This window comes from Macrobrachium rosenbergii, chromosome 18 (genome assembly GCF_040412425.1).
Source record: "Macrobrachium rosenbergii isolate ZJJX-2024 chromosome 18, ASM4041242v1, whole genome shotgun sequence".
NCBI lineage: Eukaryota > Metazoa > Arthropoda > Malacostraca > Decapoda > Palaemonidae > Macrobrachium > Macrobrachium rosenbergii.
Window position 1 is genome coordinate 18,225,916 of NC_089758.1, and position 12,499 is coordinate 18,238,414.

At 34.9% G+C, this 12,499-nt stretch overlaps 1 protein-coding gene across 6 annotated transcripts in view; it reads right to left on the reverse strand.

Moving 5' to 3' along the window:
• The window catches only part of LOC136848167 (DE-cadherin-like), a 420,074-nt gene that overhangs the window by 35,276 nt on the left and 372,299 nt on the right, over window positions 1–12,499 (reverse strand). For 3 of the 6 annotated variants that reach the window (XM_067120453.1, XM_067120450.1, XM_067120449.1), the window contains 3 exons: window positions 11,285–12,284; window positions 10,143–10,325; window positions 6,529–6,591 (listed from right to left, as the gene is read on the reverse strand). In XM_067120453.1, the coding sequence (XP_066976554.1) occupies window positions 6,529–6,591; window positions 10,143–10,325; window positions 11,285–12,284 (1,246 nt within the window). The remainder of the gene's footprint in view (window positions 1–6,528; window positions 6,592–10,142; window positions 10,326–11,284; window positions 12,285–12,499) is intronic. The other 3 variants (XM_067120454.1, XM_067120452.1, XM_067120451.1) reach the window with 1 other exon arrangement.

Here is a 12,499-nt window from a genome sequence, read left to right on the forward strand (position 1 = left end):
TTTTTTTGTTGATCCAGGGAACTCATTTGACTCCTCTTCCATTTGCCATTAATTTTTTGGTGACGGATTGCACTTGCAATAGCCTCACTTAAATAATCAATGAAAGGTCTTGTAAGTTCTCTAGTTAATATCGTTTATATTTTTGGAAGATCTTTTCTAAGGGTATCCGGTGGCAAATGCAGCTTGAACATTATATTTTTGGCGTTTCTGCGTTTTCTAGGCTTTTGTTAACACTAACTGAAAACGACAATTTCTCCTTTGCTAAATCATGCACTGGCCTAATTCATAGTATAGAAAGGCTAGGAGTTTTAATGTATGTATATGTATATGTATATACACACACACACACACACACACACACACACACACACACACATATATATATATATATATATATATATATATATATATATATATATATATATATATATATATATATATAAAAACCCCTGGCCTTTCTATACCAAGAATTAGGCCAGTGCATGATTTAATTTAGAAAAGCAGAAATTGTCATTTTCAGTTAGTATTAGCAAAAGCCTAGAAAACACAGAAACGCCAAAAAAATATTGTTCAAAAAAATATTGTTCAAGCTGCATTTACCACCGGATACCCTTAGAAAATATCTTCCAAAAATATAAATGATATTAACTACAGAACTTACAAGACTTTTCAGTAATTATTCAAGCGAGGCTATTGCAAGTGCAATCCGTCACCAAAAAATTAATGGTAAATGGAAGAGGAGTCAAATGAGTTCCTTGGATCAACAAAAACAAACTTATTTCTCAGGGAATTCCACTGGCTTCAGGAAACAACATAAATCCCCAATGATTTCAGATTGAATGACTCAGGTGATCTGAATTAATGCCTTAAATTAGAAGGCCGATATGTTTCAATTAACACCCTGTCACAGCTGCCATAGAACATTCCCCTTTTTCCACAGCAAATAAGGCTTTTAGAACTTTTGTTATTTATTGCATTTGTAATTAATATCTTTAATAAGCATTGCGCACACTATCATTAGATATATTTCTCCAACCTTTAGTCTTCTTAATTTCTACTGTTACATACCACTATTCAATGAGCGTCACTAAGCACCACATGCCTTTCAGAAACTGAAAGGTTTTGATAAAATCAAATTATTCGAATATAAAACTTCCTCTACCCTAATGGATGCTACAGTTCCCTAATTTTCCTCAGGTTTACATCATATATTTAACCGCGAAACAGTCATAATAATTATCACAATGAACTAACATCATATACTGTGTACTCATCGTTTTTGGACATCTGTCATTTGAGTTATCAAAAGGTAAATCAGTTCATCCCATCTCCTTCAAGTTACCTTTAGCGTTCACCTTCTCCTTTGGCCCATCCAAATATCATAGTTTACATCCACGCTGTCGTGGCATTAAAGGTTTATATATAACAACTCTCATCTGCATAACAAAAAGATACGTATGTATGCGAATATGATTCACTGCTGTGAGACTAAGCTAGTCTTATGACAGTAAGAGCTCGTACAGAGGGAGCCCGTTTTATAAGGCTTTTGCAAGTGCGTTTTCTATGTATGCTTTCAACATGAACAGGTCCCATCTACCAAAGTTGAGTTCAGCAGAAAAAATATCATATTCTGCAATACAACATTCATGTTGTAACTGCCTAAGCGTGTATGAAACCCCTAAGTATGAAACGTCCACATGTTTATAACTTTCGTTCACTGCATAGGGGTACCATATACAACTTGTTGAATCCTACTCCATACAAACACACACTGTGCCATTTACCTCTGAAATCAATACCCTTTTACGCTTACGGGATATGAAAGGCCCTGCTTTCCCTAATCTGTTCCATTCCATCTGTCTGACACTTTCTAGATCTTTACCACCTCCTCCTAATACTTTTAAATTAGGCACTTTTCAGCAAACTATCATACTCCATTTTTCCACATGAATAAACCGTTCCCAGAATGCTGTGATCCATCCTTGCACCATTTTTCGTTTTCTGTAAAACAAAACTATTGAGATGGCTTTGTCTGTCCATCTGCACTTTTTCTGTCTGCCCTCAGATCTTAAAAACTACTGAGGCTAGAGGGCTGCAAATTGGTATGTTGATCATCCACCTTCCAAACATCAAACATACCAAATTGCAGCCCTCTATCCACAGTAGTTTTAATTTTATTTTAGGTTAAGGCTAGCCATGGATCGTGCGTCTAGCAGCGTTTTCCGGAGGCGTTGCCGACACATCTCCACTTGATCGAGAGTGTTTCATACAGCATTATAAGCCGTACAGAAAACTGGATTGCGCCGAAGAAACTTCGGTGCATTTTCTACTTGTTTGTATTTGTGCCAATTATTCTACATATCTCTATGTTCCTCACCCTTTCAATTCTTCATCTCAGCAGTTTCAACATCACTTCCTTAAAGATGAGCTAGCTGAGCAATTTCTCTATAAATTTAAACCTTGCCATCCATAGGCATTACAAATATTTTCCCAGTCATCTGCACACACCTTTCTTGCTGTACCTATTGCGTCCCTACTCTTCACTCACCCTTCCCTCATCAGAAATACTCTTCCACAAATACCTTATATAAATCATCTGCTTATATTCTATTCTCTCTCTCTCTCTCTCTCTCTCAGTATATATATATATATATATATATATATATATATATATATATATATATATATATATATATATATATATATATATATATATATATATATGTATGCATGTTTGTGTGTGTTTATGCAGATAGACGAATATATAAATACGCACGCAGGTGTATGATCATATACATACGTGTACTTTACATGTTTGCCCAGTGTTACACATCTAAAAACCAGCTACTTCTTGAGCATTAATGGAGTTTAAAAGCATCTCCCTCACTGCAGCAGCACCACTTGCAAAATCTCCCTTTTTGGTGGAAAACGAATGGGATTGTGCCATGGGGTCGTCCATCTGACGCTCCCTGACTCTGGGAGGAAAGCGTTCCAGAGAGACTCTTCTTCTTCTTCCCCGTGATCATTTCCTGAATGAATGGCAAATATGGAAGGCGAATTTGTTGTAACAGTACAGGGAGGAGAGTTGTAAACACCCCGGTGCATCCAGCCGGGGAAAAGAACGCTGCCTGGATTTAGGATCTGCTCTAGGAAAAAGTGGAAGAGTTCCGTTGGGGGAAGAGTGTTTATTTTACAGAGAGAGAGAGCGAGAGAGAGAGAATATTTGGTTTCTCGATTTTACGCGGTTAAAGTAAAGTACTGAAGCTCTCACAAGTACCTTATTTTGATAAATTTCTTAATGTGGACGGCATCAAGGTGTGACACTTGATAACCAACAATCAATCGATATCCCTGTGTAAAAATAACGAAGAGTAATTAAGCGCTGAATGAAACTATGCTCGATTTTAAAGATGGCTAAGGAAATAAGCGGATACTTGCATTTTGTTGCCTATATGGAGAGGGTTCGGAGGCCAAAAAACCCATTGCGCTTACCTACAGTAGGTTAGGTCAGATGGAAATGCGCTTACCTAGGTCTGGTCAGATGGAACGAAAAGAAAAGGAGGAAAACTGAAGCAGAAATAGCAATAATTCCAATTCCTTCTCACCTGGGGAGTAATAATTTCACGAATAAGTAAGAAGAAATACAATAAGAGAATAAAAATGCTAATATGTTTTCGAGTTCAAATTTTGTGCTTTCTAGTCATTAAGTATTTCCTTCCAAAAAGAATATTCGCTCAATGTTGACGAGAAAAGGCTAACGATCACGATAACATTAGCGACTATAATATATATAACAAAAATAAGGATATTTGCAATAACATAAATTACAAAAGTCATCACCTTCACCATTACACTGCGAATAATATTCCTCATCATCACTGCAAATATCATCTACCACACGTCATTTCATAATTGATTTTAACGAAACCGTAACATCTAATCTTTAAAGACCACTAAAGATCACTAAAATTAGAATCAACAGCATGGCAATAACAGGCGTCGGAGTGATTAAATATGTTTTTATGAAGCCAAATTTCCACGTGAGCTCATAGTTTATTTTCGTACTTGGTCATTTGACCTTTCCATAAGTAAGACATGAAATTTTCATTAGGGCAGTATTATAGGACTCTCTCTCTCTCTCTCTCTCTCTCTCTCTCTCTCTCTCTCTCTCTCTCTCTCTCTCTCTCTCTCTCTATATATATATATATATATATATATATATATATATATATATATATATATATATATATATATAAAAATAGCCACACAACTTCACTGTGTATATATATTTAAATTACCATATTAGGCTTCAATAAGACGAGATGGTTCAGAATCCGGAATCTAAACAATCCCGTCTTGCTGACGCCTAATACAAGTGATATGTATATATGTGAATATCGAAGAAAGTGAAATAATGTAGTGCAAGAACTTTCGCTTTTTTTTTTTCTAAGGGTGATTCCATACTGCAGTAAAACATGTCAACAGCTTATCTCATACAGATCACAGACATGTTGAAAACAAATCAACGACCGCAAGTGCAGAATGAACCTTTGGCAAATGCCGGATAAGAATGTGAAGTACTCAGTTTAGAACAGCCAATAAGTCGTTGAATATTATTCAACCTGTTTGTGATGTGTATATAAGTTGCCGGCGTGTGTTTATGACGTGTTTTACTGAAGCGAAGGCATCCTCAAACTGAATACAGCAGAAAAAAATTAGATATTACGAAAATCAAAGGAATGAAAAAAAAAACGGTATATACTAACGTTATCAAATCTGAAGTTGATCTTCAGATAAGGAACAGGTGCCTTGGATTAACCTAGACACCTGGAATAACCAAGGAGAGAGAGAAAGGCTGCCGACATTAATAAGAACTACTGATAATGCTTAGACTCCCTTTCATATTTCCTTCGAACACTTTTGCAGAATGGGATCAAGAGTAAAGATTTGGAGTGAAATTTATATTATTTTCATTCGTTACATTTATTTATGCAGAATCTAAGAAGTTTCTAGAGACAATATTACTAAATCTTGTTACTGTATTAGTACCGGTTTCTTTAAGATTTTCCACTTAGGTGTGCAAAAAGTGCATCTTTCGTTACTCCTGTGGTTCGTTATGACTGAATATTTATGGGAGTTTATTCTGACATTTAATTCGCAGCGCTTCCTGACTTGAATAAAAAAAAAAAAAAATCACAGTCCATTCACGGGATTTCATAATGCAATAGTGCTACTCTGATAAGAACGGTCTTGTATAAAAAGGTTAATTTTTCACGGAATGCTTTCAGCATTGAACTGACCGACTCAAAGGCGGGGAATTGTGACAAACAACACTTTCTTGTAACTTTTATCATAAGATTTCTTCCAAAACTATATTGCAGAAGTTATCAAATTCTCTCTATATTTTCCTAGTATTCTGACAATGTAATGACTTTTCATTTCATTAAATCATTTTAGACGTCTTTATTTTTTTTTTATGAACCTATTGCTGATGTTTATTGACAATAACTAAAGATGATGCTATTCGAATTAAAAAAATATTAAACAACGAATAAAAAAACACATTCAACATCCCAGAAATAGCAAAAAAAAAAAAAAGGGAAATCATATGGGAAATCATTTTCCATCATTAATCAGGGATAGCCACGGCATCAATATTATGATTGGGAAATTTGGCCCCAGACATAAATGTTAATCAATGTGATACAAAACCCACAAGTCATTAATCAGGGTGACATCAACCTGTGCTGCTCTTAATCACTGATATGACAGACACACAAACGGGAATGCCTTTGGTAACGAAAGTTCCATTTTTCCAATAACTGACAAAGTATGTGACATTACAATCCATAGATTGCTGTAATATTATAATTATGTTAAAGGCTTTCAGTCTAAAATCTGAAGGAGTTTTATACTGGAACATTTCCTTATTTTTCTTATATTAACAAATACATATAATGTATTGCGTTCGTTAACAAACTCAAGATTTTCGATTTAAAATTTATAGTAGAAATATTATAATGAATGTCATCAAAAGCAATATTAAATAAGACTTCTTCTCTTAGTCCAAATTTAGCAGGGATAAACGTTTCTAGTTGATATTAGGAACAGATTTATTTCTTCCATACCTCAGTGGGTATAAGCCATTTGAACACTTCCCGATAACTGAGGACATTTTTAGACTTAGGAAACAAAACCATATAAAAATTCACAAAATAACAATGGCTTAACAGGAATAAAAAAAATCGAAATGAAAAAAAAGTCCAAAATCACAGAAAACGATTTCTGAATATTCTTGACAACCTCTAAGCTATCAGTTCAATTTCAGGATTACAAAGAGCATCCTATTCCCAAGCAACAAAGAAGCACAAAAAATAAGAAAATAAAACAAATAAATACCACATAATTTTTAGAAAGATTTTTTAAGCATGAAAATAACGCGACATTACTGAAAATACAAAGAAGCTCTGAATCAGCAGGGCTTCAAAACTCCCAAAATTTGGAAAATGAAATTTTCAGCTGACTTACAGAGATGCAGGTCACTTCCATCCAAGGCCTGGTTTTCATAGAACTCAGCCTGTGTTGAAGGATCTGCAGATGGAACTAGTCATTATCGAATGTAAATCATTCTGTTTTCGTATTCGTTGGTGCTTAAACTTATTTTTACTTATGTGAATGGCTATCTGTGGAAATTGCACAAGGTTTTTAATAGAGAATAAATTACGTTTTCCTTGGAAAAATACAGCTCCAGTGCTCTCTCTCTCTCTCTCTCTCTCTCTCTCTCTCTCTCTCTCTCTCTCTCTCTCTCTCTCTCTCTCTCACATGAACACGCACGTGTGTGTATGTATGTATGTATGTATGTATGTATGTATGTGTGTGTGTATATATATAATATAAATATACACATATATATATATATATATATTATATATATATATATATGTATGTATATACACACCCATACAAAAATGGGAAAAAAGTACGTTAAAAGAAGAAGAAGAAGATACACACATATATATATATATACATATATATGCAGAGAGAGAAGACCTACAGAATGATATATATATATATATATATATATATATATATATATATATATATATATATATATATATATATATATATATATATATATATATATATATATATTTCATCATTCTATAAGTCTTCCTCTTCTCTTGTATTTTTAATTTTCACCAGCATGTACTCCATTCTAACATTAACATCTTATGATTCAAACATATATTTGGAGCGTCCTTAATGAGCAATACAAAACATTGAATCTGTCACAAATTTTTGAAAACTATATACGGCTGACCATATCTCTCTGGACCACATTGTAAAGAATATAATTTTACACTGCAAATCCTCGAAGCTTAGATAGAACTTAATTTCAAGTTTCCAGATTGGCAGTGATTTAGAAATTTCTCACTGTATAAATACTGCCCCTGTGTGCTAACAAATCCATTTTTGTTGGTAACAACTGAAAGATAACGCTCCTCGATTTTCCCTTTTTTATCGGATTCATTCCTATCTGTAACACACACACACATATATATATAAATATATATACATACACATACATACACACAATATATATTATTTGTGTGTGCTCAGGAATTTGTGTGTATATCTTTGTACTACGACACTTATATACATTTTTTACAAATGTCCCAATATAATGCAATCTCTATACCATCATATATAAAGTTACTAACGTTGTTTTTATTGAAGCCATTTTTAGAACTATTGCCGTATTTCGAAATAATACCCACTATTACCAGGTTCTGTCCAATTTGGAACAAGCTAAGCGTTAAAATAGCCAATTTCCTTTCTCCCTTCCGTTTTGTAATGTTTATTTTCGTCTGATAATCGTTTCATTTCTCTTTTAAAACATTATAGCTTGAAAGGTATTTCCTTACGACTCTCTCTCTCTCTCTCTCTCTCTCTCTCTCTCTCTCTCTCTCTCTCTCTCTCTCTCTCTCTCTCTCTCTCTCTCTCTCTTCTTGTCCAGTTAGGATAACTGGCTATTTCAGAATCTTTCGTTCCTATGCTGCAAATGAAAATAATTATTTGGCATTATCTTGCTCAGATTTCCACCTAAAAACAAAAATTTTTTTAAGCAGTTATTTGCAAACAACACATCTAATCGAAGGTTTAATTCTGATTCCATGTGGAAATACCTTCTTCCTTTTCAACACTTGCTTCCGAATATTATTAACGATAAATGAAGTTAACATTTAAAAAATCCTTCAACAAAGCATTTGTCAAGAAATTCGTTAATGTCAAAACATGTGTAAGAAATCCTTTAATATTAATGTGTAACTGTTCCATACTTGGTCAAATATTATGATGTTATCATATCAGAAAATGGATAAAAATAATTGGATACCGATAAGAGTAACATAAATAATAATTCTATACTGATAAGAGTAATATAAACAATTTAAACTAATTTCAATTACAGTTATATGATGTGGTCATTAAGGCAATGCCTCAAGAGTAATACAAAAAAATAAATAACATTTTCAACGACCACAGTTCATTTCTGAAAATGAAAAAGAAAAATATATGGAAAAAGGGATTTTCTTCAAATAAAATTAAGACGAGTTCGTAATCAAATCATCGTCACATAAATTTTCCCATTTTTTTTATGCCGCTACACCTAAGATATTTTCCGTTATGTTGTCTCTTGTCTTCATCATGCAAAATATGTAATTCATTGTCTATATATATATATATATATATATATATATATATATATATATATATATATATATATATATATATATATATATATATATATATATATATATATATATATATATTGCAGTAAACAGTTATGTACAGCTCACGATTTTTTTTTTTTTTTTACAAAAACATTTGGTAGTTTTGTACACGAGTAAAGCTGAAATATTTCACAGTCAAATACAGATATAATTTCAGTTTAAGGAAAAGATTCAAAGCACCACTTGTCATTTTAAGATCACATCAAAGTCGTGCCAAGGAGCATGCAAAGTGATTACCTGAGTGGGCTAATAATTAGTGGCACCAGCAGGTGACTAAGATCGTGGAAAGCAGACCATCCACCACCATTTCTAAACCAAAAAATCAGAATCTAAGTACATTTAAGCTTGGCTACTGGGCTTTGTTGAAAGATACACGGTTTAGAGGGTGAAATATCTTTTAGTACTACGTCTAAACAGAGCGACTACAGGCGTGCACCTAAGGACTAAGTGTGGGTACTACATTGCACCACGACAGATCGAAAGAAAATGCATTTGGTGCCTCGATTTGCATAACACACATAATAGGTCAAGATCAATAGGATAACTTCGAAAACAAAAATAAATCGAAATAAATGAGTCTGTAACGGAAAAGTAAACAAAAAAATCCCCCAAATAAAAGAAATAAATAGACAATCAATATAACACTCGACAAGAGCATGGATATGTCTCATAATAATATCTAATGAGTTTAAAAAAAAGACCCTAAAAAAAAAATAAAAAAAAAAAACGGTTCCACCCGTCACTCCTCGTGTATCTTCCAATGGTCAAGAGACCTCTGAGTACCTGTGACCAGCAGGGCTTCACGGTCGCCGTCCTGTCTCCGGTCAGTCGGAGAAAAAAATGGACGACCTACGCTCTCTTTCAGGAGGTGAGGTCATCAGTAGGGGAAACTGTTTAGCATGCATCGAAACTGAATGGCGTCCATGGTTTTTTATTTTCGCCTAATTAACATCATACTCTTTCTTTTTCTCTTTTTCTCTTAATTGTAAGTTGTCGAGAAATTGGTCTTATTTATTTTTACTATTTTTTTCTTTACTTTGGAAAGGAACTTTTACATGAGAAGTATCTCTTTGCTAACAAAAGTTTAAAAAAAATCAATATTTCAAGCTTATAAAATAATCATGTGTCAGTCTCTGCTTATGCAGTCAAAACTAAACCAAAATAATAAAACAAGGAACTGAACAAAAGAGAACAACTGTGAAAATAAAGTGACAAAAAATAACAGTCACTTTAAATAGGAATGGAAACATTTTAGGAGGCTGTGAGGAACTGATGCAAATATCCACAGTACTAAATATGATCAAATACTCAAAATGCATGAAAAAGTTAAATAGGTCATTGTCGACTTACCACTGAAGAGATGCCCGTTAGGTCCAACGCGCAGCAACTTGAGGTCATACTGGGTCATGTCCTTTTCCCCGAAGCCTTCGAGGTCAGTGCCACCGATCGTCTCCTTGACAATGCCGTCGAGGTCAGGGTAGGAAATAGACTTCTGGCGGCGGCGTGCCAGACATAGGATCAAAAGAACCAGTACTGGAGATAGAATGAAGAAATGAGATTAATATTGGTCTAACTTCGAAAACAAGAATGAGTACAAAAATAAAGTCTGAACTCGTAAAAATCTAATGTAAAGCAAAACTAGAGAAACGAATATGAGTTCAGAAATACGAAACGAAGTCCTGTAAGATATGAATAACGTTTACAAAAATTAAAATTTACGTAGAATTACTTTGTACTCTTTTTAACTGATATAAGAAGGCAACATGTATTGGCAATGAACGTATATCCCTGAAGTAACTCTGTACGTTCATAATATATCTTGAAATGCACGGAGATGGTATAGTGTCCTAAATGTAAATATAAAAAGTAGAGTTTATATAATATTTTTAAGGGAAAGCTTTTCACAGATAATAACGAGATGGGGCATTTTAACGTCTTGAGTTTAAGTTGTAACATAAATCCCAATTCTCAACTTGCACAGTGAATAATGTGTTCACTATAAAAAATAATATGGTTGAAACTCATGACCTCACAATTTGGGTATTATTGTGCAAATTTGGGTGTTATTGTGTCCTACCTTAGTAACAAAAAAAAAAAAAATACAGAAAACCCACAGGATGAGAGTAATTTTATAATAAACTGTCTATCGGTTAAAATTGCATTAAAGGAAACTAATACAGATGCATTTCTGCATTGCTTCCGATACTGAAGTCTGTCAAATAAAAATATAAGAAAATAAATATGAAACCTACAGAAATTATCTAGTACCATTCAACTGGTAAACAATGTTGTTATTTCTGCAATCCGTACGTTGAATGCTCAGTTAACACTGAAGGCATAAAAGAATCGGCAATATGGGAAGCAGTTGAGTAACATATCTTGACGAGTTACTGAAACGAGGAAATCGTTGCAGTAAAATGCAACGAACTAATTTTGAATTATGTCATATAACAACGCGCAAACCAACAACATCACAATTCGTGAATACTCACATAACAGGCACAGCAGACTAACGACTATGATGATGATGGACTGTTCTCCCAGGACAATGGTAGCAGTCACTGGGGCATCACAGGGCATGAAGGTATGTTTCCCGTAATCTGTGGAATTAAGGTCATAAAGGTAATCGTTATATCGCAGCTCCAGTATGCACCCATAGAAAGGTTCGATGGTGGGGGGAGTCTTCGACCATCCATAAGAGCTGGAAAGAGCAGCGAAGCTAATCATGGCTGCGACACCTCCTAGCTGCAAGGGTCCCTGGACATTCAATAAATTGCTGGTATTTACGTCTCCTGGAAGGTAGATGACCTTCCTGCAGTCGAGGGTCTCTGTGGTCTTGTTGCCTAAACAGTTTTTGACATCGAAGGTAATCGTCTTATCGTCCCACCAGATACGGTAGTCGAACGCCCTGTCGGTGTTCGTTTCCAGAGGTATCGTGATGACAGCTGTTCCAGTACCGAAGTCGACGTACGTTTCCAGCCGCCAGTTATTAATCACAACGTAAATAAAATCCCTGGGGTAATCTGTCCAAGGACGCGCCACCGTGGGGCCGGCGTACATGAGGATCCCGCTTGGCTCCCGCGTTTCGAACGAGAGCAAGATCGAGGAATTATCACAAACGGTGAAGGGCTCGTACCATGAGTAACCTCTCTCGAATCTGGCACTATAAAGCTCGCACCGTGGCCCGTAGTTGTCGTTATCGGGACAATGACACACGAGGGTGCCATTCGAGTCGTCACAAGTGCCCCCGTTCATACAGAATCCCTCGTAGCACACGGAAGGCAGGGGTTCGAGCGGGCCACAGGAGCATGTATAATCATCACTAATGTCGATGCCGACGACTGTCGACGTCTCACTGCTGAGAAGGAGTGGGTGAGTGAGATTTGGTCTTAATGAGTGTTGACAACTGCTCTTGTTGCACGGGGAGAGGTTCTCGTAAAGGCACATGTTGATGTCTACCATGGGAATTTTGATGCCTAGGGAGTCCATTATCTGGAGAGAATTAGACATCATTAATGGTCTTTACTTTGTCATAAATGCTGATAATTGGCCTTCAGTTTTTAAAGACTGGATACCTTAAACACAAACATCTCCCAAATTCCAGATTTGCTCAAAATTAAGAAAATACTTTCAATTAAAATTGTAAAGTTCTACTGCAATATGTTACATGTTTTAAAAACAAACGTTACTATTCTTAACTTCATGTA